General features: G+C 43.1%; 1 protein-coding gene across 1 annotated transcript; it reads left to right on the top strand.

Moving 5' to 3' along the window:
• dennd3a (DENN/MADD domain containing 3a) lies at positions 1-27,860 on the top strand. The gene is made up of 23 exons (XM_080837930.1): positions 1-175; positions 735-1,038; positions 1,161-1,276; positions 2,441-2,574; positions 2,691-2,802; positions 4,664-4,783; positions 6,235-6,453; positions 6,768-6,883; positions 8,109-8,264; positions 8,701-8,797; positions 8,914-9,017; positions 9,109-9,281; positions 9,479-10,003; positions 11,422-11,681; positions 12,035-12,205; positions 13,356-13,485; positions 15,552-15,659; positions 17,443-17,582; positions 18,156-18,316; positions 21,222-21,361; positions 23,740-23,909; positions 24,558-24,695; positions 27,380-27,860. The coding sequence occupies exons 1-23, from the start codon at positions 92-94 to the stop codon at positions 27,578-27,580; spliced, it is 3,879 nt and encodes a 1,292-aa protein (XP_080694056.1). The 5' UTR covers positions 1-91; the 3' UTR covers positions 27,581-27,860.
• The last annotated feature ends 11 nt before the right edge of the window (positions 27,861-27,871 follow it).

Below are 27,871 nucleotides of genomic sequence, written 5' to 3'. Positions count from 1 at the left end.
TGTGGGCTGTTACAGTGAAGACCGATAGGCACACTCAGAGAGACTGAAGAGATCATTACTGCCAAACACAACGTGTGATTCACAGTTCCCCATGGCGGACAACCTCCCCTCAGGGCTTGTGGAGGCCTGTGTGGTTGTTGGAGCAGCAGGCGACAAACTGAAACAGTTCCTTCAGGTAAGGGGAGATAACCGTGATTAGTACTGATTGTGTCTGTTGGTATTTGATACACCCTCTGTTTTGAAGAACATCCACTCTCTTAATGCTCTTTATTTAGCTAATTTCCCTATGTGTTAAAGCTTATAGTGAAAGGGATTTGCTGAACTGTTAATTAATTTAACTTTGTAAACTTTGTTCTCGTCAAGGAAACCCAGAGCCATCATAATATACCTGCTGCTAAATCAATCGTAAACGGCCTGTAGATGCTTATTTACTTATGTATGTGTACTTTGGATTGTTTGTATGCAGAAGGGTTCGCCCTAGTGTGTTTTATCCTTTTCCCGGGGTGGCCTTAGGCAGATGGGTCCCCCTTTTGTGTTGGGTTTTTTCTTGTTCAAAGGTTTCTGAATGGTTTCCCTGCAACCTTCATCTATGCGCCTGCTCTAGGGAGTTCAAGGCTCATATAAGGTTATTTAAAATTAACTGAAACATTGTTCATGATAATGATGCTGTATGAAGAAAAGAAAATGAAGTTGAAGTGAATATTAAAAAGTCTTTTAATTTCTCTTCTATTCAGACTCTACCTCAGGCTCATGACAAAGAGTTCCCCCTGCTGGAGCCAGAGGTGCTGCAGGTGCATGCGCCGCCCTTCGTCCGCAAGGAGAGCTCCAGCGATGGCCCTAGCCACACACCAGCCTTTAGCCGCATCCAGAAGCGGCGTTCATTCATGAAGAAGAAGCGTGAGAGAGCCGCCACACCCCTCAGCGACCCGGCAAAGGGCAACGGCGAACCCTCTTCCAGTGCTGCCGTCACCACCACAGAGGACGTCAGTGTCCCCAAGGACATCGATCTCAACGCTCTGCCACAGTTGTGTTTTCCAGGTGACGCACCACCACCACCATCACAGGAAATTCACACTTCAGATTTTGCCACACATGGTACCCTCATAACAGCACAAAATGTCACCGCTGATTTGAATATCATGTGTTCCCTTTTTATGCAGGGGGTCTTAAAATATCTGAGGAGTGCGGAGAGGACTCTTACCACTTCCTGGTGTTCACAGATGTGTTTGGGAACCGTACACATGGTGTAGTGGTGCAGTACCACAGACATATACAGGTGGGTTGATACTGATGCTAACCGATGCTAATGCTCATGCTGCAGATACAAAGGCAAACGTACTAACCATTTTGTGATTGGTATTTGGGTAAACTCCTTGGCACTGATGTGCATGCCAAGAAAGTGTACTCTCAGAGTGTACTTTTACTCTTAGTGGGTAAGCATAGGCACTTACTTGAAATACATCACTTCTGTAACATTGTGATGTTAATAAAGTGTAAGCGAGAATTTTGACCTAATAAAGGTTGCCGAATCCAGGTGCCTTTACTTTCTTCATTTGGTTTGCACTTAGGATGTTTACATAGGAAGTCAATGTCTAATGAACATTTAAAGGTTTGGTATTGATATTGCTATGATCTGTATGTTAAGTGCCTTTAGTGGATTCACCACACCAGATTCAACACCCTGAGGGCCAAACCCAGTGAGACTAACCTTTGCCTCTTGTGCTATTCAGTTTAGAGGACTTAGTTCATTAGTGATTAGCATTGAAAGTAACACTATGCAAAAAAATTGACACTTTTTGAGGTACGTTTTTTTTAGGCAACTAGTTTTGGTACCAACTTCAAATGAATGTAGATAGCATATGGTCACGTGAAGGACAGATAAACACCTGTGTCTTTCCCACTAGCCATCCAGGATATGCCCTATGGCTGGAACACCCTGTAAAAATGGATGAAAAGCTTTCACAACATGGCATTGACAGCTATAGCGCCAAAAGACACCAGTTGGTGTCAACTGGGCTGTTGGTGGTGTTTGCAAGATTTATGTATGCCTTTAGTCAGTTAGCTTGCCAGTTTAGAACAGAACTCCTTATTGCTGCTTTAACAGTGATGTTATAGCGCAAGACAGTTACAGCTGTGCATTTGTAAATCTTGTTGAAAGAGTGCTCCAGCTGTAGACGGGAGAATATACTTTGTTTAACAGACATACAGGACTCAGGCTTTCAGTGGTAAGTTGCCCTCTCCTAGCAGTCCGGTAAATGTATCCCCTGAAAAGAGAGCAAAGGACTGACAGAAGAAGTGACTCAATATTTAGCTTACTCTGTAAAGTGCTTCATTCTCTTCCCTAAGTTTGTGCGGTCGGGGCTGTGGATTGATGAACTGAACTGTTTGCAAGTTTTTGATAGTGCAGAATTACAGGTTTCGTTTTGTCTGTCCTATCCAGAACTCTTTAGATGGAAATGGGCACCAAAATGGTCACTGGACATCCCCCAAAGGACCCAGACTCTACACAGCATACGCCATCTGTATCATCTCCAAATACCCATATTACAATGCCCTGAGGGACTGTCTGTCATGGTTGGTCTCCCCCACCGTTCTCTCTCTCTCTATGACCACAATTTCCTTGCTGGTTCTCTAAATGTATTCCAATTCACACATGTTGTTCTGTTCTGTTTTTTCACCTCGACTACCAGCCTGCTGATTCAGCTGCGGACTTGCCGAATGGCAGACTTTGAGGAGAGGGTGAAGGAGTTTACTGCCAAACTGGCACTGGTGCCCATCCCTCCGCCTGGGCAGCTTCACGTGGTAAGCTCATGCTATCTTGGCATGCGGGCAGGGACGGACTGGCCATCGGGCATACCGGGCGTTTGCCCGCTGGGCCGGGGTGCAATATGGGCCGATGGTCCCGAATTTAATTTTTTTATTTTTTTCCCCATATAATGGTCTGACCGGCTGGCCCACGAAATTAGTTCATCAGCGGCCCTACTGACACTGGGCTGGCCCAATCACATCCCCTGGGCTGACCCAACACAAACCCCTTTCGATTTGGACCTGCCAACATAATGCATTAGGACGGTAAACAGCGTGGCCCATGGCCTTGACATGCTTGACACGCGCACGCTAGTCTGCGGCCCATTGGCCGTCTTCTTGAGTGACTAGGGTCTCGTCCAATCATATCAGCAAATACCTTCTACCTTTAGCTAAACTTTGCCATCAGCTCCCGACTCCGTGGATGACAGTGCTGGTGGCTACAGCCAGGGAGATACGATACAACGACCTACGGTAAGCTTACTGATCATGAATTAAAACGTCTCTAAAATATGTTTGACTTAGAACCTATGTTCTATGGCCAAGTTCGTTTGCATAGCTAAATACAAGACAAGTCTGTAGCTGTTGCTAGCCCTCAGCCTACTGTACTCTGAAACAGCCAGCCGTTAGCCTACACTCTATGTTGTGTGTTTGAGTGGTGCGCGGTGCCATGTCAATTGTTCCGAAAAGCCCAGTATTCCCAAACCCTGGTATTCCGAAAATATGCCAATTTGTCCAGATACCGAATTATGATAGCCCGTTATACGCTCCAGTTTTCCCGTCCCCCCTGAAGTTCAGGGGCGTAGTTCAAACGTTAATGCACCTCATCAAGCGCGTTTCCTAAAGGAGGAAATAGACTCCCTTCTAGAAAAGGGAGCAATACAGCCTGTCCTCTCGGAGACGAGAACAGGGGGTTCTTCAGTCGCTATTTTCATGGAAAATATCGACCGATCTTATACCTCCGTATTCTGAACAAAGCTTTAAAGTGTATGATATGTATTGCATTTAGATTAATTAAGACCACCACCTTAACACACAAACTCGTGTTGAACTCATACAGCAGTAGGTTCAGTGACGTGCGGTGAGACAGCTGTCTTCTGGAGCTTCTGCGAGCCCGTGAATCAATGTTTCGTTGGAATCATGATGTAACGTTGTTGTAGCGGGAATACAGCAATGCTATTTGTATTTTCTAATTGGCAGGTCATATGTATGATTCTAGACTTCGCTAAGCACTGAAGCGACTGAAACGGTGAATTTTGATCACATTCAGCGAAGTTAACAGGTAAAACGGGAGAAAAATAGGGCGTCTTTAGGCCGTCCTGCCTAAAAGTATAGGCGTCCCGTTTCTTCTTATTTTTTAGTAGACTATAGGGCAGACGCCCTGCTAGCTATAAGCCTAGTTGGTGTAGACATTCGAGATTAAAAAGGTGTGTTATCGAATTTAGTGGGCCGGTCTGGTTCCAAATGCCCGGGCCGATTTTTTTGTCCCAGTCCGCCCCTGCATGCGGGCGTAACTATGTTTTATGAAAAAAAAGATAAACACACAAATCTATCAGTACTATAATAGTAGCGTTTAATGGTGAAACAGCCTTTTCAGCAAACTCTGTTTTACCAGCATATTATCTCTCTTGCACCATAAATCTCAGACACTGAATTTAAATACTGAACTAAACATGCCCACTGTTTAAAACTAGAAGATGCATTAAAGTCAAGGTGACTGAACTGTACTTACTTATGCTAAGCTAGCATCTTTGTGTTCTGTGCTCTATGGCGTATTTGTTTTCCACCGGAAAGTTGCACTGAATTACATCAAAGTGTTTGTGTTGTGTCTGTGTTTCCCCTGCTGGGTTGTCCTCAGATGTTCAGCCTCCGACCGCTCCAGATCATCCTCCCTTCCCGAGAAGATAAGGAGCGGCCTGCTGTTGACCTGGACCTCCATCTGCCCTTCCTGTGCTTCAAGCCTCAGCAGCTCCTGGAGGTACAGTAGTAATGAACCTGATCACATTTCATGGCGTAAAATCTGTCACTTTTGAATTATGGCCGAAGATGTCATATACTTAGGCTTCACCCATCCACATGAAACTTGGCATGATTGTAGGACCACATGGCTAATACGGAAAGTAAGGTTTGTGTCCCTAGGTAGTCTAAAGTTTGGAAATTTGGTATGCTTATACTTGTCCACATTCTTTGGATGCATGCCAAATTTTGCGACATTTCAATAACATGTTAGTTTGAATGAAAATTGTAGGCCTATATGTAGCCTCTACTCCACATTAAGTATTGTATTGAAACATATTCTTTCTTCAATCAATATAGAAATGGATATTTTTCCAAACATTGTAAATAAATGGCAAGTACAGTAATATAATGAAGCTCATATTGTTGCTTATACATGTAAATAAATAAATAAAAGTACTAAAATTGACCACAAAAATATATCTGTTATGAAGTCACACTTATCCTCATATTCACTAGACAGGTCTCAAAACTGTGTAATGTACCTCACACCCTATCAGTGTACAGCCGCTACATCTACAAACTATAGTTCCTTAAAGTTTCACTCTGAATAAGATGTACAACAAACCTTTTAGTCTATTGTTGCCAGAAACATAATCATTCAAGATAACACACTTTTCTTGGAAGAGACTATATTTCTGTTTCCGTTTCCGTTCACCTAATGAACCATAACAAAACATCTCTGTGTGACAGCATTGTCCTTGCTGTTTCATATTTACTCATGATAACAATCCCAAACAGTATGCTCATTTATTTTGGATGTGTGCTTATTCAAATGAGCTGGGCTGAATACCAATGTTATCTCTTTGCTACTAAACATGATTGTGTTCCTGTGTTATGCATGCCTTTAGGCAAGGCTAATGACCACACACTTAACACAGATGTCCACCAATAATCCCTGGTAGACCTTTTTTAGTAGATTATCACACACATAAACACACACACTCATAGTGCACTGGCAGGCTTTTTGAAACAGTCACAATGTTCATAACTGGAACTTTATAACATGAACATATTGTTTCATCAACAATACTATCACCAAGTATTAGGGACCCCTGTTCTCAGTAATCATTTGGATGTGACATGGGGTCCATATCTTTTTAACCTGTTTTTACAATGTTAATGGCCTATTTTGCCGTTATTGAGATACTTACCTAGCTACTCACTATGCAGGTTTGTAATCTAGGTCCAAAACACCCCAAAAACCTAAGAAAAGCTTTCACAGCAGGATGTAGCTAAATGTGTTTGGCACTCTACATCAGATTACAAACCAGCCAGCTTTTATCAGTGCCAACTGTGCTGTTATGGGTGTTTGCAAGGCTATTGGCCTTTAGCTCATTATCTTGCTAGTTTTACTAAACTCCTTACAACAACTTACAACAGCTTAAAGTCTTTCTCCATTTGTCCCCCAAGATCATCACCAGCATCCTGATGGAGCAGCAGGTGGTGTTCGTCTCCTCGGACTGGGCGCGCCTCACCCTGGTGGCCGAGTGCTTCATGCTCTTCATCCACCCGCTCCGCTGGCAGCACCCCTTCGTGCCCATCCTCTCTCACCAGATGCTGGACTTCCTCATGGCGCCCACCGCCTATCTCATGGGCTGCCACGCACAACACCTCGAGGAAGTGGTCACGGTATACACCTTTTGGATTGCACTCAACTGTTCTTTGTTGACAGTTCCTTCATCTTGTTCTGGAAATCCTGCATGTTTCAGACATTCCCTGATTAAGAATTGTGAGATAGTTTCCCTTGGCTAAATGGATCCAGTATGCTCAGCTAATCAGAAACAGGAAGCGGTTCTGAACATGCGGTGATTGAGAGGAAAGGGAATATCTGATGTTTTTGTTTTTGTCCTGAGCCTGTTTTTTTGCAATATGTTTCTATATATTTGCCATTGTTTGGATAGAGTTATGACGGCTTTGGGTGTGGTTGTTCTGTGTCCCTACAGGAAATGGATGACCTGATTCTCATCCACATTGATGAAGGAATAGTGTTGTCCTCCAGCGCGGACAGCACAGACCTGCCAGAGACTCCCTGGGCTGCCAGAGAGTGCTTCACGAGACGGTACTCACTGGACTTGACACTGTACTGTTTACTGAAGGATTTCTCATTTCTTATCTCATTCTCATCCCCATTTCTCATGTCACTGTAAGGAGAAAAATGCCCCACTGAGAAAAGAAGATTATTTTTTTGTTAAACTGTTTGACAATTGAGGTAAACAGACAATGGAAACAATTTATGCAATGTGTTTTTGGCAGTCTTGAAAAAATAGATTTTCAGTGTCATATAAGGACAGGCCAGATTACATCACAAAAAAAATTAAACACTAATAATGTCAGCAAATCATAAAGAAATGAAAATAAATGAACGTTGAGCGTAAATGAACATCATGAAAACAATATGAAAAAAGTTATTAAAGGCTAACATAAATTAGTCTCATCTCGACAGTTAACAAAAGTTGATGTTACTGATGCCAACTGGGCCACATAAACATGTTCTCACAATGTAAGTATCGTATTAAAAGGCTACTTGTTTATTAGTATTTAACTCGATTGGATGAAAAATCTTCCACACAGTATCCATCACATTTTGTGCTCCATCAGACAGAAGAGACTGTGTAACATAAATTAGTCTGTTTGAATAAACGGTAATTTTAAATAACAGATATAATACATCTTTATTATGTTTTACATGTTTATCACCCCTTCTAAGAAGGCTTAGAAGGGCCTTTCCACACACTGGTATATTCATACATATTCCTCAACACAACGTTGGTGTGAGCGACAGGGTAGCCTAACCTAAAGTCTGGTTTCACTTCCTCTAGGATGTTTTGGAAAAAGGGACACTCCACCACGTTAAGCGGCTGCAAACATTGACATATGACATATGCCAAACGTTGTTTGCTTGTGTTCTCCGAAAGCTATATTTCAGACTTCATAAAACAGAAGTCCAACTGAATTAATTGGAAAGCACATATATTGAGAAATGAACATGCCAACCAATAATCGATATATCAATATTTTATGATTTATTTTTTTGGCTGCCAAAATTAATTCAGTTTGTAGTTCAAGGCCTGTCAGTATTCAATCTTTCCCCTGTGTGTGTGTGTGTGTGTGTGTGTGTGTGTGTGTGTGTGTGTGTCTGTGTCTGTGTCTGTGTCTGTGTGTGTGTGTGTGTGTGTGTGTGTGTGTGTGTTTGTGTGCGTGTATGTGGGGGTGGTGGGTATGGTGGGTATGGTGAAACAGTCCGCCCAGTGTGAATGACACAATGAGCATCTGTACGTTTGCAGGGTTGAGGGATTGCAGATGCACTATGATCTGGAAACGTGTCGACTGGGTGCAGGCACCGATGTGAATGACCTCCGGGCCCAGAGGAGACAGTGGCAGCACAGACTCAACACTGAGATTCAGAAGATCACCTTGGAGCTGATTGTCAACATCTTCAGGTTAAATGCAGGCTTCCAGTACCATCCGTGAATCAGAATATGTATTTTAAAAATAAATTGTTACATTTCCCATTAGATGCTGTATGAATACCTTGTGAGCAATAGTTTATTGTAAGAAAGCAAAGATCACATAACTTCATTTAATCACAGTTCTTGAGGCACAATTAGATCCTGTTTCTGGGATATGTTGTAATATATTGATATCTCCGTTGGTTCAGTAGGTTTATAACACATTTGCAATGCTAAAGAAAAGACTAATGATTGATACTTGACATCAAGTACAATCAATACACTTCATAAGACTATTATATTACAATACTAAAGAGAATCCATTTATCCCCTTCCCTTAGTTGGGGTAATTACTTGCCAAAGCGGTTTGATTCAGGAGTGGCGTTCAATATTGCAATTTTTCTTTCTTTTTCTTTTTTTTAATTAGAGATGTGTATGACCATCTCAACTATGAGCACAGAGTCTTCAACAGCGAGGAGTTCTTAAAATCCAGAGAACCAGCTGATCAGAAGTTCTACAAGATGGTAATGTCAGTTGAATCTGAAGATGTGCTGTTTGTGAGATGTGGTTATGTGACATCCATACTCAACCTTTCTGCTTGAGTTTTTTGACCTTCTATCCACGCTTTCTGGTCTCGAAGGTTTTGGACACCCACATTTTCCATTCCTTCCTGCGAGATCGTCTAAATAAGAAAATGGACGCTTTCTCTTTCCTGGAACGGAGCACAAGATCAGAAACCTATAAGTAAGTTATTAAAAAATGTAATTTAATTTCCCATGATACTTTATTATGGCATGTAATGGTCAGTGACTCCAGTGAATGTATCTCCCCTAAGACTAAGGACCATGATGGATCTACCTCGAAGGGGCAACATGCAGGATATGTCTGGTAAGAGCCCAGACAACCGCCTTAATAAGAGATTAGGCATGAGTTTACCCAACCTAGCAGAGCGCTCCCCTGTGGACACTTTCAGAAAGACCTCCCTGAAGAAAGCCCACTTGAACGGAGGTAAGAAATATCCTTCATCCAAAGCATATTGGTAACCATAACATTTTGAGATACTTTATCAAAACAGTTTTATGTAGCAAGTATTAGTTTTTTTTTTTTCAATTTGTACTATTGTATTCATAATGTATTCATGATGGTAAAATTCATATGATTGTGTCTTTTCTTCACCATGTGCTTCTCTCTACATGCCATGGCAGAAGTCAAGGCAGCACAGAAACCCATCAAAACCTTTCGTCTCCCTGAGTTTCCTCCGCCGCTCTCCTACGTGTACGTTCAGAACTACTACTCGGACATGATCAGTCAGCTGGGGAAGGCCATGACCTGTCTGGGCCCAGAGGACTCCTCCCTGCTGGCCCGCTACCACTACATGCGTGGCTTCATCAGCTACGTGGCCGGCAAGCGGCTGGACGCGCTGGGCGACTTCCAAAACCTCTACAAGACCGACACGGACATCTTCCCGGTGGAGCTGGTGCGGGCACTGGTGGACTCGCTGCGGGCAGACGAGCGGGCCCTGGCGGACCGGCGGCCCGAGCTCACGCGGCTCATCAGCCGGGCGAAGAGGGACCACGAAGGGGGAGCCCCCGACCATTTCGCCACCATCAAGAAATTCCAGCTGCCCCGGACACACCTGCAGCGCGAGGACTTTGTGCGCCGTATCCAGGAGTCGGGCATCGTGAAGGACCTGAGCACCATACAAAGGCTATTTGATGCCCTCACTGTGGGTAAGTTAAGAGCCGCTGTGCTACGGAACAAAGGGCACTATTGTCTTATGGGCCAACAAAGAGAATAATGAGGTGGCCAAGTGAATCTTTCTCCTTTATTATCAGGACAATGAGATTATCTATTTGATTTAAATATTAGGAGCACATTTAATTCATGTTATTTTCCCCCCAGAATGATCTTAATGCATTAAAAAAAAAGACTGTCCGCTCTGATTCTAAGGTTCACAAGCTGTGCGTTTTTAGGGACATCCTCTGAAACGTCTCAGATAACAGAGTCATATTATAGCTCTGTTATTTCACTTTTATCAATCATGCTGACTTAATGTGCTGTGTTTAAGTGAGAGTGTCATGAGTCTGGTATTTATGAGTGTGACGGTAGTTGGTATCTGTGAGTGTGAGTGACTGTAGACTCTGAACCTGCACTTTGCCCTTGAACCCTTCCCCCCTTCACCCCCTCTGTTAGAGACTTGTAAGCCTGGCTTGGGTTGGCAAGGTGTGGAAGCTGCGGTGAAGGCTTCTTCCCAGTCTGTTTTTTACATTGATTCCGGTCTTGATGGTAAGCATAGCCTGCGTAGCCTGCAGTGTGTGCTTTGCCCATCGTTATTCCATCGTAGCCTCTGGCGTTCAGTCTGTCTCCGTTTCTCCATCTTGTTAGTGCATGGCTTTGTTGTGCGCACTACTGGAACTGCTTAAAACTTAATACCAGTTATGTTTGCTTTCCCACCCTCAAACCTTTTCTTTCATACACATGACTGACTTCTTCTGCCTGCTTGCTAGGAGCTAGTTAATCATTTCCATAGGGCTGCACTTAGCGTTGGTTGTCGGCGGTTAGCTCAAGCTCACCATTGGCCATACTTAGGTTGCCTGCCTCCAAACAGGTTGCAGGAATGTGTTATGATTCAGTTTCCCTAATAAAAAAGCATGACTGTGAAAGAGATTTAACCTCTGTGCTGTAAATGGGCTGGGCCGTTGGACAGTTATCTGGGCATGGATTTAACCTATTCCTGGTCTGGCAAGTCTTTGAATGTTGAAGTTTTTCCTAAACAACTCATAGTTACAGCTAGCCTGGGTGCCATCCGTTTGTACGCGTTCCACTGATCAAGCTGAACAAACGTTTGTTCAGCTTGATCAGTGGAACGCGTACAAACGGATGGCACCCAGGCTAAGTTACAGCCAGGTCTTTTGTAGATTTGAGCTAATGAGAGAAACATGCTATAGCCATCAAATTCCTTTACCACCATCTTTGACCTTTTGTTATATTCCTCTTTTCGCAACCCCTTGGATTCACTTGACATTGCACACTTTACTCACATGAACCATAGTTCATTGACTTGCTCTACTTCAGAATGAGAAACACTAGGGCCCTTATAGACTCAGGCGTTATCAGTCATGACCCTGGATTCCCAACCACCCAACAGGTCAGCAAAAGCAGGTGGACCCCGAAGTCTTCCGCTTCTTCTACACCATCTGGAAGGAGACAGAGTCCGAGGCCCAGGATGTGGACCTGCCGGCCGCCATCCTGGAGCACCTCGAGACCAACGAATGTGTCTACAGGCTCTCGTCCTCGGTCAAGACCAGCCATGGCGTAGGCAAGATCGCCATGACCCAGCGTCGCCTCTTCCTACTGACAGAGGGCAGGCCGGGCTATATGGAGATTACCAAGTTCAGAGACATTGAGGTGAGCTGATGGAACTCCTGGTGGAAAGGTTGACCGTAGCATACAATAGAAGAACATAAAACTACTCTATATGACTTTTGCATCCTACTGAGTCCTCATCCTCTTAGTCGTTGATTTTAAAGTGAATTCAAACCTTGATGGAAAATATGGGACAGGTGTGATGGCATGTAAGAAATACCCGTTCTTTTTGAAGTGTGTTAGCTGAAGTCACAGAGGTAAGGATAGGATAGGTTCCTACAGGCAATCCACAATCAATCCTTTTGATCGATATATATGTTAAATGTGGGAAAAAAAAATAGGTTGAAGTTTGCCATTGCATAGACTTCTAATGTATTTTTTTAATCTCTTTTTAGGAAGTGAGGATATCATCAGCTCAATTCCTTCTCCTGAGAATCCCCTCACTGAAGATCAAGAGTTCTCGCAGGAAGGAGACGTTCGAGGCCAACCTGAAGTCCGAGTGTGACCTCTGGAGTCTCATGGTCAAGGAGCTGTGGGCTGGGAGGAAGATGGCGGATGAGCACAAGGTACAAGCACTACTTAAGCACTACACAAGCACTACTCAAGCACAACTCAAGCACTACTCAAGCACTACTCTAGCACAACTCAAGCACAACTCAAGCACTACTCAAGCACTACTCTAGCACAACTCAAGCACTACTCAAGCACTACTCTGACAGTTGAGGTAAAGTATATTTTGATGCATTGCATGGTCCTTACAGTACTAAGACTGTATCAAATGTCAGTCTTTGTCCAAACCTTCTCAAATGGGCTGTGCAACTGTATTGTTTTGATGTTCATCACTTATGATATGGAAGGAAGGAATGTGAAAGTGGTTCATTGATGGAGGTATTGTTTAGAATGTGTACAGAATAGTCTCGTGCCTTTTTTCAGTCTTCCCTGGAGAGAGGTCTGTAAGTTCATGACAAATGTCCCAGTCTCCCAGTCTGAGAAATGACAGTGAACCTATTGTTCTTGCGTTGTGGAGGAAGGAATTGAAAGAGATTAGGTCACAGAGATTTTGTAGGAATTAATACATTTGGGAAAGCTAGGAGGTGTCTTGGAGAAGCTGTATACAGCCATAAAAGCAGTACAAAAGAGACTCTGTATCAGGTCTGTGGATGAATACTGGAAAGCCATAATGTAATGGCCGTGGTTCCACCATTAGGTGGGTACCCTTGGCTTCCATGCCTTGATATTTCCCCCTTTTGACATGAGAGGAAGTGTCACTTGCCCAAGGCAATACATTGATATCCAAAGTACAGTGTTTTATCCCTCCAACACTTAACTTGCCAAGGACAACTTCAGCATTTCCGTCAGTGGCTTGCTACAGGAAATGTTTTGTGGCATACTCAATCATTTCAGTCGTATGTGTTTTCAATTATACAGAATGTTATCTAGACACCTCCAACCAGACTCAACTAAGCCCTAACTGAGGGAAATCGAAAGGCCAAGCTACTGAAATCAAAACCAGAGCAGAGGTGTGTTAGAGATAATGCAATTAAAAAATTGACAAATAGTTACATAAAAACAGAGAGATGAATGAATAACTAGGGAGGTAGTTAAACGAACAGACCGAAAGATGGCTAAATACAGCTATGTCCAGGGATTCAAACTCTGCCATGTTAACTGATGACGGACACAATATACACTCACTCATTTTGTCTGTGTCCCCAGGACCCCCAGTACATGCAGCAGGCGTTGACAAACGCCCTTCTGATGAACGCTGTGGTGGGCTGCCTCCAGTCACAGAAGGCCATCTTCGCTGCCTCTAAACTGTCTCACTTTGACAGAATGAAACTGGAAGGCAAGCCACACACCACCAAAACACACCCAGCTCATACACACAGTACACAACTCCTCCTCCGGACGTTTGGCCACAATCCATTACTACTACACGGTCATCTTGACAATATCAACAACCTAAATATAAATCATGTCATAGTTTATTCTGTCCACATATACTGTACTTTGTTTATGTCAATTTTGTCTAATGTATTTTCTAGGGCTGTAATGATACACCTACCTCACGATTCGATTCGTATCACGATTCTTGACCCACGGTTCGATACACCCCACGATATTATTATTATTATTTTTTTTTTTTACCTCGCGATTTTTAAAATAAATGAGCTATAAAAAAATGAAGAAACAATTTATCACCAAATATTGAGGTTTTTATTACTCAAAGCAATGCTGTTGAAAAACATTCAACAAACTTCGGAACCTGTTATCTATCTGCAGACGTATTTTCTACCACAGTAAAACATGCAATACTATGTGGTTGTTTTTAGAAAACGAATGTTACGTGATGAGATTACTTAAATGTAGTCTGCATGTCTGCTCAGTTTAGCAGTGCTACCCAAGCAAAGGTTTGAAAAGAACTTCAAGCTTCAGACTTTCTGTTAGGGAAACAGCTTTCTATCTGCCAAGCAAATGGCAGGCTCATGACAACACGCGCAACCTTTGGGAGCATGAACTGCACTGAGTAAATTTTGCGCAACAATTTACCCCAACGCTGAAGCAAGCAGCCGCCTTTACTAGCGAACCAAACTTTTTGTATCAAGTGACCGCTGAGGGCATGTCGCGGTTCTGCCTCCTCGCATCGCGATGCAGGTTCGTGGCCCAGAGTGTCGCGATTTCTCGGTTCGATCCAATATCGTTACAGCCCAAGTATTTTCTATTCATATTTACGTATTGACACTGGAGCATTGTTAGATTAATTCTAGCCTCTCAATTAGGAAGAAATATTTATGCTTCTTCCTACGACATATGTCCCATTCCCACCACCCTTCTCCAGTCTATATCACCTACAATTTTACCTGCCAATCATGCACGTAGACAAGGGTAACTTCCCTACATCATTCATACAGGCTCGAGTTTCACTTAACCCTTCTGATGTGAAGATTTATAAGATTCTTGAAAAGGTCCTCAGGCAAGTTTCTGATTTCTTGTCTCAAAATAATTGGCTAGACCCTAAGCAGTCTGGTTTTAAGAGTTTTCATTGTACTGAAACTGCTCTTTTATAGCTCTTATAGCTTTTTTTATAGCGAAAGCCTTTGATCAGTCACTAGTTCTGATTCTACTAGACTTGTCAGCAGCCTTTGACACAATGAACGATGACATCCCCCTCTCTACGCGTTTGAGCAAACCTCAGTGGACGTTCATTCAGTGTGTCATGGCAGGGACAAGTGTCAAAATCACGAGGACAAGTGTTACACATCTGCTGGTCACCCTTCACTGGCTCCCTATAGCTGCTAGAATTACATTTAAGTCCCTCACTATGGCTTGAAGGACAGCTACTGGATTGGCTCCTGCCTATTTCAATGCTAGGATTCAGCTCAATCACCCCTATTGCCTGCTTCGCTCCTCTGATGATTGTTTGATGTCTGCCGTCTCTTCAAGATTGCATTCAAGACTCTTTTCGTTTGTGGTGCCTTGGTGGTGGAATGACCAACCTAGTGCTGTCAGTTAATATTCAAAAAGTGCTTACAAACCTCACCTCTTTAATTATCATCTGTTTAATCAGTTAATTTGCCTGAGTCCTATTCTATAGTCATAATTTTTATTTTATTTTTTTCTTTAGGCTAGTACAACTGCCTTTTTAATGACTTTATCTGTTCTCGAATGTCTTTTTTTATGGTTTGTAAGTAACTTTGGACAAAAGTATTGGCAAAATACTATAACCATAACCAATATCTGTCCAACTTTTTATGGCAGTAATCTATTATCCATTCTAGTTTGTCGTTAGATTGAAACTGGATAACAATAACAAGGAAGAAATATAATTGTATCACAAGACACCTACATAGAAGTATAGAAGTAACCATTTGCTGTAGTGTAATGAGTGTAATCTCTTTTTTTCGTGTCTAGTGCCCATGATGGTCCCCAAAACCACTGCAGAGACCCTGAAGCATAAGATCAACCCCTCACTGGAACAAACTTCTCCTCAAGCTGTGGACGTGCTGCTGTACACTCCAGGTGAGTTGTTGGCATTATCTCTTCCATGAGTTGTCAGCTGATTCAGGCATTATCTTTTTCTTGAGTAGTCAGGTGACTCATTTATGTGCACATGACTTGTCCCCTCCAGCTGTTTGTCATACCTCAATCAGGTATGGCTTCATTCTCTAAGTATCAGGTTTAGAAAATGTGGTTATTCTTAGAGGATACCTTAGAGGGTATTTAAACTATGTAATCCATAACCTCATGCTCTTCAAGTTAGAGCATTAAACCAAGTTATACCTGTTTTGCAGACAATTTGTTGTCAGGGTAGTGTAATGCAATGCTACCCCTAGGTGTTTCCCTGGTAACCCTACTCTGGTGTCCTGCATAGCAGCCTTTTGCTTTCCCCAGTCCTCTGAAAGACCCGTCACATACAGTAACTGTGTCATGTCGTGGCACACTCAGCAGAAACCACTGCAGGGCACCATATCATCTTGCGGAACCTAAAATAATGTTGATGAACTATTTTTGACCACCCACTTCCTGATGTCTTCTTTCACACAAGACCTAGGGCCCCATTATCTTGCGTCATCTGTAATCTATTCTCTGCCTTTTGAACTATAACTATAACTATGTTGTATGTGAAAACAATGACTCAAAACTGTGACTACTACTGATACTGATACTAATACGGATCATTTTAAGTTAATGAGACAGAAATTATTTGAGGTGAGATAACTGTTTCAACAGGAACACAACTTATACCCAAGTATACCCATCTCTGAAATCAGTTTATTTTGAACTCTCAAATCCTGTAAGTGTCCTTTTATTTAAAAGGTCCTCTATCAGCTGAGACGTTGCCTCTTTTTGTTTAGTGTGGTGTTGAAAACATCATTGTAAATCTCATTAAAGGCGTTTACCCAGGCCAGAGCAAACGGGCTACGTCACTTACACAAACAGGCACTGAGACTCTCTGTCAAACAAGTTACTCACAGAGGTCCCGTTGGTCTTTTGAATGCCTCGTTGTGAGGCAGGCCTCACCAGGACTCGAGGCACAGTGAGAAGAGGCACTCTGTCCAGTTACCTCACACGGCAAGCAGAGTGCAAACAAGGCAGCGCTTCAACCACCTCTGAACCACCCGTAGCATGTCATTCCCAGCCTCTCATTGGCTTGTCTCTATTCGATTAGCGAATCACATGGCTAAAGCAATGGGGCCTCAAACTGACCCAGTAGCATTGGCCATGGTGTTTGCTAAAAACAGAGCCCCTTTGAATGTTATGGCCCAAAAGTAGGGCACACGTTTTCCACTGGGCACTTGGCATGCGCCCAGGTTGCTGAGACTTTTCCCCCACTCTCCTGTGAAAGAAAGGCAGGATGTGACACATCAGAGGGGTTTTTGCCTCTCCTGTAGGCACATAAAACTGAAGAGTAAGGAGGAGACACTACCAGCCAGACATGCTGTCTGTTCCTCACAAAGCCTGGGGTTCTTTACAAAAGGAAATTCATGTTGTTTAAGTTTACGGTATGGACCTTTAAAACTGTGGAGTACACGCACGCACGCACACACGCACAGACACACACAGACAGACAGACAGACAGACATTAAAGCAGATCTTAAGTACGCTACTTTGTTTTTGAGAGAGCACATGTATGTAGCAAAGCCTGCATGCAGGAATACTTTTCAAATGCAGAAGTTGTTAAACTTAACTGAAGTACAGTACATTGGGTTGTTTTTCGTAGAAGTATGCCTGAAGTGCTTTGTTTACAAGGGCATGTGTAGTCTATTGGTAGGGCTGACTGTGGTGCCGCTTCTGGTTGCAGGGCAGTTGGGTGTGTCGGGCACGGACTGCGGTGGAAACCCTAAATTGTGGTGCGCGCTGAGCGATGGGAAGGTGGTGGTATTTGATGCAGCCAGCTGGTCCATGCAGCAGAACTCAGTCCAAGTGGGTTCGTCTCAACTGGTGAGGATCGCACACAGATAGCAAAGTGTACAGACAACTAATGTTGTAAAACATTTTCTTAACTGCGTTAATGGATTTCTCTACGTTCACCCAGCATCTGAAATATTCTTTATTTTTCTACAATTATGTTGTCAATGTGGTTGATATAAAGTGGTTTAAGGTGATAACCATTCATTTAAGTCAAGTAGACTCCTTCTTAAACCCCTGAACTAAAGTTCTTAAAAAATGTAAGACTGTGTAGCCTTTATGAAAATGCATAGCATGATTTGCAGTTTCCTCAGAAAGAGAAACAACTTCAACTGTTTTTGAAATGGTATTGCACAAATCCCCACAGCTCTGATTTGAAAAAGGGCTGAACAGAAAGGGGGAACAAATTACTTCATCATTTTGCAAAATGTCAAAGTTCTGTTTTGCATTTCTACTGAAGCTACCCGTGAAGGGAACACATCTATCTAGTTTTTGACACACTCGGCACACCCACCCAAGTCTCTGCTGCCACCTGCTGGTTAGCAAGCACTTCCACAATTCACAAGCCCTTCAAAAAAATCACAAAAAGCCCTCCTTCTTTTCCAGAACTGCATGCTGGGAGTGAACCAGCAGCAGCTGTGGATTGGCTCGCAGGACTCTGTCATCTACATCATTAACCCCCGGAGCATGTCCTGCAACAAGCAGCTGACGGAGCATCGCAACGAGGTGACTGGACTGGCCCTGGAGGAGCGCGCCGACAAGCACAGGTGACCCCCGGCAATACGGCATGTAGTCATCAGTTTCGAAAATTACAACCCTCTTTCCTTGTTTGATATGAGGTTACAAACAGTGTGAAAGTTTCCAGAATTGAAACACCCTTTTGACACACACAAAACAATGCGTCATAATAATGATCAGTATGTGGAGGATGTGTCTTGTTTGATATTTTAAGGAAGCAACTATCACAGGGTGACAGGTCATGATATTAAGTGAGCACTTGTCATTGACGTGCTTTAGATCCCAGTGTTTCCCTGAGCATTGAGAGGATTGTCTGACATATTGTTTACTGGCAAAGTGTTCCTTACCTTAGTAGTTGATGGTCAACCCATATTTTAATTGTTAGTAAGTCATGTACTAGTACAGCACCCAGGCACTGGCACAAATGACACTCTTGGTCACCCTAGTAAAGTCAATAACAAGGGCTGGCAAACTTCTTACAGAAAATGGTGATGTGTGTTGACCAGGCTGGAATTGAGGAGTTTTTTTTTTTGACAGCCTAGGGACTGGCTGGAGATCTGTCGTATCGGATTTTACAATCGGATACACATTAAAATCAAAAGTGTAACACAATTATCAAAACCTTCACTCAAGGAACAAAACAACGGCTCTGATCTGCACAACTATAAGCACATTTAAACATCACACTTTTTGCGAAACCATACACACAAGTGATTTGCAAAGCACTAAACACACTTTTATGCTTTAGACACAGACGTATATCAAGAGGTCACTTCCTTGCAATTCCAAAACACTCTGTCAAGTTACCACACCTATGAGGCGGTCAAATAAACACAGCCATCAAGTGCCCAAACACAACAAACAGGTTTAAGCACTATAAAAATGCAGCAGATGAGTAACTGTAATCTGTCTTCAACCAAAATGGAAGGAGTCAGAAGAAGAAGTGAGGGTGAGAGGGGGAATCCACAGAGGAGGAGAAGGAGGAAGAGGAAGAGGCCGAGGCCATGCCATGAGGCTGAGGTCAGGGTGGAAGTAGAGGAAGAGGAAGACCTGAAGCAGGAGGAAAATGTGCTCAAAATGTATCAAATACTGTAAGCTTGAAAGGAGGACAGGCCCATATTCACGCAAGAACAAGATAGAGAGATAATACTGTAAATATGGCAAATACGTAATGCTTTCGGGCTCAGAGAAATTCAAGCGAACATTATCGGTGACCATGCCATTTTCAATACAGTAATGTCCATCAGGTCTCTCAGTCAACACTGGCAACACTGACATCCTAAAAAGACATCAGGGTAAAATGCAACTTTATTTGTACTGTATTTTCATTTTTTTTCTGATCTTTTTTTACTGTAAATGGAATTGTAACCTGTACTGGAAACGTCTTTTCACGTTTGTCTGATATTTGCTGAGCTTACAGTGTTATGCACACTACTGAAGTAGCATGAAAACGGGGACATGTTTTGTTGCGATTCTCCATGTTGACATGTTGACTGATTTGGGTATATGGAGAGAATTACGTAAATACTGTAATATTTTCATCAGCATTGGTCTTGTGTAGTATTTTTACTCTATTGTGTATTTTCACTTTCTCTGTGTACTTCACTTACACTACTCTAATCACTGAGAAGTAGTATTGCTAAAAGTGTTTTAGGTTTATAACATAAGTGTGTAAGTGGTACAAACAGAATTCAGTATATGCAATGTGTGTGTTTCATATGGTAACAAAATATGGTTTTGTTAAATGAGTGTATAGATTTTACAAGAGTGTTTCATTTTGCAATGGATCTGAAGTTTTTGCTCATTGGGTGTGTGGTTGTGCTTATTGTGTGAGGAGATTGAAAAACAAAACCAAGCAGTCAAGATTGTGTGTATCCGATCGTAAAAAACTGTAACTGGAAAAAAGGCTTTTCCTTCCTCCACATGTAATACTGAACAAACACATTCTGCCCTCTCTGCCTTCTCCACACGTGCCTTAGGGGGAGCCGTGGCCTACTGGTAAGGGTTCCAGGCCGGAAACCGTAGGGTGGCCGGTTCGATCCCCGACCAGTAGGAAAAATGTGGGTGGGGGAAGTGGTAGACCACTGCTCTCCCATGCCCACATCCACAGCAGAAGTGCCCTTGTGCAAGGCACCTAACCCCGATCACTGCTCCCCGGGCGCCGCCAAAGGCAGCTCACTGCTCCGGGTTAGTGTGTTCACTGTGTGTGTGTCACTTCCCTGGATGGGTTAAATGCAGACCACCTCTGCCATAGAGAGGACTTTCACTTTTTTTATCAAACACAGACAGACATGTCTCAAATTTTGAACCTCCTCACTTCACACACAGCATCATAAGAAGATTTGTGTGGCTGTCAGTAAATACATTTAGCAGTAAGGGGTAGATCCACTGTGTGCATAGATCCATTGTGCTGATCTTCCTACATTCCTGTTGAGTAATAACACCAAGGCCAAGGCTCTAATACCCAAGGAGCAGTCCGACTGATGAAATGCACACCTGTATGGTACTATAAGATGCTTTTGAATAAAGCCTCCACAAACGGAATACAAGAGCCAAGGCTCTAACATGGATCATTATTAAAAGCCTTTATTGTGATTGGCTAAAAACATATTTGAAAATGCACCTACACGTAATACTGATCAGCTGATTTTAAACCAGTAAGCTGATTCATTGAAGATAGCCACGTACTCATTACTCGACTGTTTTACCTGGTTGCAGCCACAGTGTTGAGTGTGTGTGTTTGTATGTGAGAGTGTGAGAGAGCACCCAGATGAGCTGTGGCTCAGAGAAACCAGAATGCGTAGGCGCATTTTCAAATATGTTTTGAGCTCATTAGAATAAATGTTTTTTAAAAATAAACCCTGTGTGTGCCATGGCTTTGTCTGTCATTCTGAGCTGTAAATGTAACTGTTTGTGTGTGTGTTCCACTCCCAGGCAGCTGATGGCGTACTCGTGCAGCACTGAGGGCACGGTCATCGTGTGGGACGTGTCCTCGCTGCAGGTGCGCAAACACTTCCGCCTGTCCTGTGACCGCCTACAGTCTCTGCAAGTGCACAACGGCTGGCTGTGGTGCTGTAAGTGGCTGTCTGCAGACACACACACACACACACACACACACACACACACACACACACACACACACACACACACACACACACACACACACACACACACACACATATAACACACCACTCAGGGGTTCATAATGCACATGATGCAAAGCACTTGAAGGGTGTTAACACACACACATGACACACATGGTGGTACTGGATGGGTCACCAGATGTGCACCTGGCCAACCTAGATCAACTACAGTACCCAGAATCCTTCAGATCTCCTGTGCGGGCCTCTGTGTGGAGTATGACCAACCCTTATTATAAGCTGTATTCACACCCAGTTCACAGTATTCTTCTTAACATATACCATTACATCTAGCATTGTTTGTCTTTTGTTTGTCCTGTATTTTCTATATGAACACATTTTCTGAAGGTATATTTAAGAAATATAGGCAGGCTTTATAAAGGCCATTTCAGGATCATCTACGTGTTCTGTTTTACAAAAGACATTTTCCCATTCAGTTTTTTCATTTTATCACTAAGGCTGTAGTATATTTCTAAAGGCCCAATAGGTTATTAGTGTACTAAAATTAAAAATGAATGAATTCAAAACTGAAATATTCTGCTTGCATAATTATTCAAGCCATTAATTAATTAAGACCACTGCTGCACTTCTTCTGAAGTGTGTCAGTACCAGAATAAAGCACTGTTCATTGTTCTGCTGTGTTTTTACCCATTCCCTTTGGTTGAAATAATTATGTTGATCATCTACATGTTGATGGGATTGTGGTCCTGGACTGCAGTGCCACAGATTCTCAGTAGGAGTATGATCTTGGCTTTGACTGAGCCATCCTAGCATGGTCTCTTTACTGTTTTTGAGAAACTCCAGTGTTGCTTTAGCCTTGTGCCTTGGGCAGTTGTTCTTCTGGTATGTAATCTCTCTCATTTCTTGGTTTTACAACAGATAACGTGTTTTTTTCTTTTGATAATGTGTAGATTTTATTTCCTTTCATCCTCCCTTCAATTCTAAAAAGCTCTCCCAGTTCCTTCAAAAGAAATATCCCCATAGCATGATGTTACCGCTGCTATATTTCATGAGTGGAATGGTGTTTGTTGAGCCGTTGGCAATGTTACATTTATGCCACATATAGCGCTTTGATGATTTGCCAAAAAGCTCTATTTTGGTTTCATATGACCATAGAAACATTTTCCCTTACCCAAACATGCTTTAATGAGGATCTTCTAAGGAAATGTTTTTTTGCCAACATTTTAATGGATAGCTCCTAAGATTGTGGACTCCTATGCCAGCACCCTAGCCTGACGATGTCATACTCATAATTCTAGTCAGAATATGAGTCTGATACTGACCCATTGGGCTGTGATTATGGGGCGTGTTTCAACGAACCAGGGGGAAAAAATGCCTCTTCGCTCAATTGGAGACCTAGAACCAATCAGAGCAACGTAGTATGACCATCTGATACATTAAAACTTTAACTTGATCCCGTAGGAAGGATGGCAAAAACATCTTTTCGATCGACAAATGCCTTGATCGCGTTTCTCTGTTCCTCTTTCAAAATGAATGCGCTGTCAATATCTGATGAGATATGCCTGCTCACGTTACTTATTAGCAGCCAGGCTAGCTAGCTACAATGTGTTTCAATGGATTTTTGGTGTAAGCGTTAGCAATGACCTAACAATAATGGTCTAGAGCGCTTCAGTTAAGACATACAATCCTCGGCAACATTCGTGTTGCACATACACAACTAACCGAGTCAATGGTGACATAAAAAAAGTTGTGTAGATAGCATAATTTACATAAAATATGTCCCACTAACAAGCTCCCGATACGCCGCCATCTTGGGAGGATTTCGAATCTACTGCTTGATCATCTGTCCATCATCGTATAAAGCCCGCCCTGACAATTTAATTGGTACGGCATAATCCGACCGATGATACTCTCTCCCAACTAGCTCAAAGCCAGACCGAATCTCCCAGACCAAAAATGTTATGGGCGGAGTTCGGACTGGTGTCCAGGCTACCAGCACCCCAATTCCAGCCCCTAAACTGCATAGATTATTCAGGGTGATGTGTGGACAGTGTTGTGTCTTCCGTCACTAGTTAATATCAATCTTTGGATGCTTGGTTTGGGGAACAGGCCTTTTGTACACTACACAGTATCTGGGTGGTGTAATGCAACCTCTACCTATCTTATATGGATCCACTGGTGCTCAACTGGACATCAAAACACTTGGAAACTTTCTTGGAGACTCTTTGAATCACCTTGTCTCTTTAGTCTTCATTTCACCTGTTATTTCATTCTGTGTAGCAAACAGGAGGATTAAGTAAACATGATGTTCCACTGTGTTAAAAGGTCTTTCTTCTCTCTGCACCATATAGGTGCGCGTGACAGCATCCTGGAAGTGCGTCGGAACGGGACGGTGCAGCGCCGCGTGCCACTGCCCCCCCACTCCCCCCAGGCCAGCCCCAGCTCCACCCTCAGCTCCACCCTCAACTCCAGCTCCACCCTCAGCCGCGGCTCCTACAGCTGTTTCCTGCTGTTTGATGAGGTGAGGGGAGGCCTGTCCTGCTGCCCTCCTGCCCACCAGCCCTCCTGCCCTCCAGCCTCTGCCCTAATGAAGAGTCACTTCCTTATGACTCCAAAGACCATTTCTGTATCAACGTTCTCGTCTGAACCTGCTTGTATTCTTTCAGATGATTAAAGGAATTTCTTTATTTTTCCTTTCCTTGTTCTCTTTTTATTTTTTATTTTTTTCACCGTTTCTATCTTCTCTTTTTTTCTTTCTTTGTTTTCCTCTCTCTTGATTTCTCTCGGTTTCTCCTCCTGCTGTCATAGTTACGTGCTTCCACTCTTGCCCAAGCTTCATGGGTCATTAAGCAAACAGTCCTGTCTTGGAGGGATGGGCTTAGTTGGATGTCCTGGTTAATGGTTGACATATGTTGGCAGTTTAGGTAAAGTGAGTGGGGCCACTTTGATGTGCCGTCTTTGATGACTGCTCACTGCTGGGGGTATGGGTTGTGTGTTTGTGTATATCTGTATGTGTGTGCCCGTATATGATTATGTACTGTATGTGTATTATGAGAAGCTGTGTGTGTATGTGGTGATTATGTTGATGTTTTTCTTTCTGTGTGTGTGTGTATGTGTGTGTGTGTGTGTGTGTGTGTGTGTGTGTGTGTGTGTGTGTGTGCGCGCGCAGACAGAGCAGTTGTGGAGTGGTTGCGCAGACGCTGGTGAGCTGTGTGTGTGGTACTGCAAAGACCTCACCAAACCCTTCCACCGTATCCAGCTGCAGGACTGCGCAGGCGTGCTGTGCATGATCAAGGTCAAGAACCAGGTGAGCCACGTCTTTTGTTTGGCTGGGTTGAAATGTAGGTGAACATTTGGTAACGCTTAATTTGGATAGACCACCTACAGAGACTTTACAGATGCTGTGTTGAAATTCAAATTCAGTCCTTTTAATCACCTTAATCAAACCCAATCCCTAACCGCAACCATAAATTGTAGTTAACAGAGTTTCAACAGATAGATTGTTTATAATCTGAGCATCTGTAGATGGTCTATAAGGGACTATCCAAGTTTGAAGCAGACTTCAGAAAAACAAGCGAGTACAGAATCCCAAGCAGCATTGGAGTCAGGGGCGTACTGGCCATCGGGTATACCGGGGAAATCCCCGGTGGGCTGACTGAGTTTTATACTCCTACTCGCGATCGGTCTTCACACTTATGGTGACTATTTTTAAAAAATGTTTTTTTAAGTCTCTTCTTGAATGTGTTTTACGGACTTCGGAAGTTCAACGTAAGAAAATATCTCCACCTTATTAATGAACACCTGAAAATTGGTTCTTACACAGCCGAAGTGTTCTCAGCTGTGCCAAAAGGTGGAGGATTGGATTTGCATACATTTGCATACATACACGCAACACGCCCCGCCAGGGCACGCAACCGTAATGACGTGTGCAGTCAGCCCTAGCTAGCCCTTCTAAAGGCCCTTGCATGCTTCTAAAGGGAGCATGAATTGCTAGGTGCTTACGCGTTGCGTTGGGGGTGTTGCCAAGCATTTCACACCCAGAACAATAGGCTTGCGTAAAATGGCGCAAGTCTAGAAAAAGGGGCCGACGCACGCAAGACGTAAAAAGTTGCGCAAGGGTCGCGCAAGGGGCTTGCGCGGCCTCTTGCGCTTATGCTTACGTAACTGAGCATAAATCGGCCTTAACACGGATGAGGCACAGCCCGTCGCTGCCTCTGTCTATCTCTTCCGTCAGTCTAATTTTGTTGTAGGTGTTATTAAATGGCAATTACTCTAGCCTACATTTTATTTGGAAAACCACCGACTGGTGAAAGTGATAAGGTAAGATGTGACGTTGTTGACCTTGCCAAATGTTAGCTTGCTATTCACAGCTGAGGTTACGTTCCCTACAGCTAGCCCACCTAAATTGAGACAGTTATGATCTGGTAAAATAAGCAAGCTGGTGCTGTTGTCAACATCGAGATTATCTATTTTAACATGTTGGCCGTAGTCACTTGTTTACAATCGATGAGCAAGCTATCCATGGTGGTAGTTGTAAATAGGCCAATCTTATCATTTCTATTAACTGGTGTCAAATAAGTTTACCAGCTAGTTTGTTAAAATCAATGTGTTACACACAACACTTACATTATAAACAATGTTCATATGTTATCTAGATTGGTAATATGTTATCTAGAGGTGTTGACTTGGCCAAGTAAAGCTTGCGTTTCACAACACTTACATTATAAACAATGTTAATATGTTATCTAATTTGATGATTCTGCAACAGGCTTGTCTGTTTGAGTAGCTGGCTGAAAGCAAAAAGGCAGTAGGCTTACCTTTTATTGGTAACCTAACTCTTACGATTCATTGTTTTTTTTTTTTTTTTTTTTTTTTTCAAATAAGAGGCCTGACTGCTATGTTCACAGCAAACTTGAAAAAAAAAGAAATGATAAAGCCATGGTTTGACTGCACTATAGGCTGAGTCCTGGTTGAGATGTGCGCTTTAGAATTTTATTTTGTACCGCCCTGTTTGGCAATGTCTGATAACCATCTGATCTGATCTATTCATCTAGCAACCTATACCTACCTTGGAGTGTTACAATAGCCAGTATCATTTTATTCCATGTGTCCATCCAGGCAAATTGGTGGATCCAAATGTTATTAAAAAACAAGCATATATGATGTAATTCCTTTGTTATCATCCAAAATAATGTTAAGTGTATGGGTATTTTTCCCAGTAGGCCACTGACTGGTCGATACGTGCGATCGATTGAGTGGGCAATGCGGCGTGTACTGAGTGGGCAGCGCGGCGTACTTAGTGGGCCGCGTGCTGTGTATTGAGAGGGCCGGTCTGACAGTTACTCCCGGGCCACTTTTTCCCCCCAGTCCGCCCCTGATTGGAGTTGCTCTTTTGAATATGCCATTTATGAACACAGTATACGCACTTATGTCCCAGAATAAGCCTCTCTTGTTTTTTTTATATGCCTTTCCCTCTTGAGTTTCACAATAAGCATTATATAACAGAACAGCCTCCCACTCAGTTGCCTGTGAACATGGAATAGGCTTTAACGTTCTGGCTCGTTCATCCTCTTCTACGAACTCTACGTTCTGCATCCTATGTAGAAGACGATGTGGGGAAAATGGGTGGTGGTCTTCCACATTGGCTTGGGATACTTGTCACACATTGCGATGGGCAGCTCCATTATGATGTGTTTGTTGTTACTGCTGCTGAGGTTACATTTTCAGTTTGGTTTGTTTGTCTGTCAGCACAAAAACTACCAGGCTGATTTTCATGAAAGTTGGTGGAAGGGGGGTAGTATGGGCTAAGTAAGAACCCAGATTGTTTTTTAGACCATAATGTACCGCACACCATTTTATAAACGGCACACCAAATTATGTTCCAGAGATTGAACCTTCACCCAGTGAATCTTTGCTGTGTAGATCTATCTGTTTACTCACCTGTTTCTCTCTCCCCCTCTCTCTCTGTCTCTCTCTCTGCTTCTGCAATAGATCTGGGTGGGTTGTCGGGGGCGCAGCACAGGGCAGGCTCGGGGAAAGATCTATGTGGTGGACACGGAGCGCCACCTGGTGGAGAAGGAGCTGGTGGCGCACAGCGACTACGTCCAAGCCCTCTGCTCGGCCGAGGACCGCTATGTGCTGAGTGGGGCAGCGCAGGAAGATGGCAAGATCGCCATCTGGAAGGTGGAGTAGAATAAAGTATGTGAAGAACATCCAAAGGTGACGAATGGGGATGTGCCTGGTGAAAAGATTGAGTCACAGATCTCGGAACAGTGAATGCTCCGTTCTTGAGCACATACTGGTGGGAACCATCCATTCCTGGGGATTCTCAGGACAATTCTGGCATTGCTGCAGAGCGCAGGGAGAGCTGCATTATAAAGTGCAAGAGGGTTAATACTGTTCCAGGGTACACATTAAGGCTTCCAAGGAGAAATGGGCGTCAAGTTTCTGGAGTGAAATCCAAATCACTCAAAGTTATATGAA

Source organism: Sprattus sprattus, assembly GCF_963457725.1.
Source record: "Sprattus sprattus genome assembly, chromosome: 4".
Lineage (NCBI taxonomy): Eukaryota > Metazoa > Chordata > Actinopteri > Clupeiformes > Clupeidae > Sprattus > Sprattus sprattus.
This window is presented reverse-complemented; position numbering and strand designations above follow the sequence as displayed.

What these genes read in the sequence shown, in the direction of transcription:
- dennd3a (XM_080837930.1), top strand. Translation starts at nt 92, where the DNA reads ATGGCGGACAACCTCCCCTCAGGGCTTGTGGAGGCCTGTGTGGTTGTT. An exon ending in AGAGAGTGCTTCACGAGACG is followed by an intron (nt 6,884 to 8,108) that starts GTACTCACTGGA and finishes GTACGTTTGCAG; the next exon opens with GGTTGAGGGATTGCAGATGC. An exon ending in TGACAGAATGAAACTGGAAG is followed by an intron (nt 13,486 to 15,551) that starts GCAAGCCACACA and finishes TTTCGTGTCTAG; the next exon opens with TGCCCATGATGGTCCCCAAA.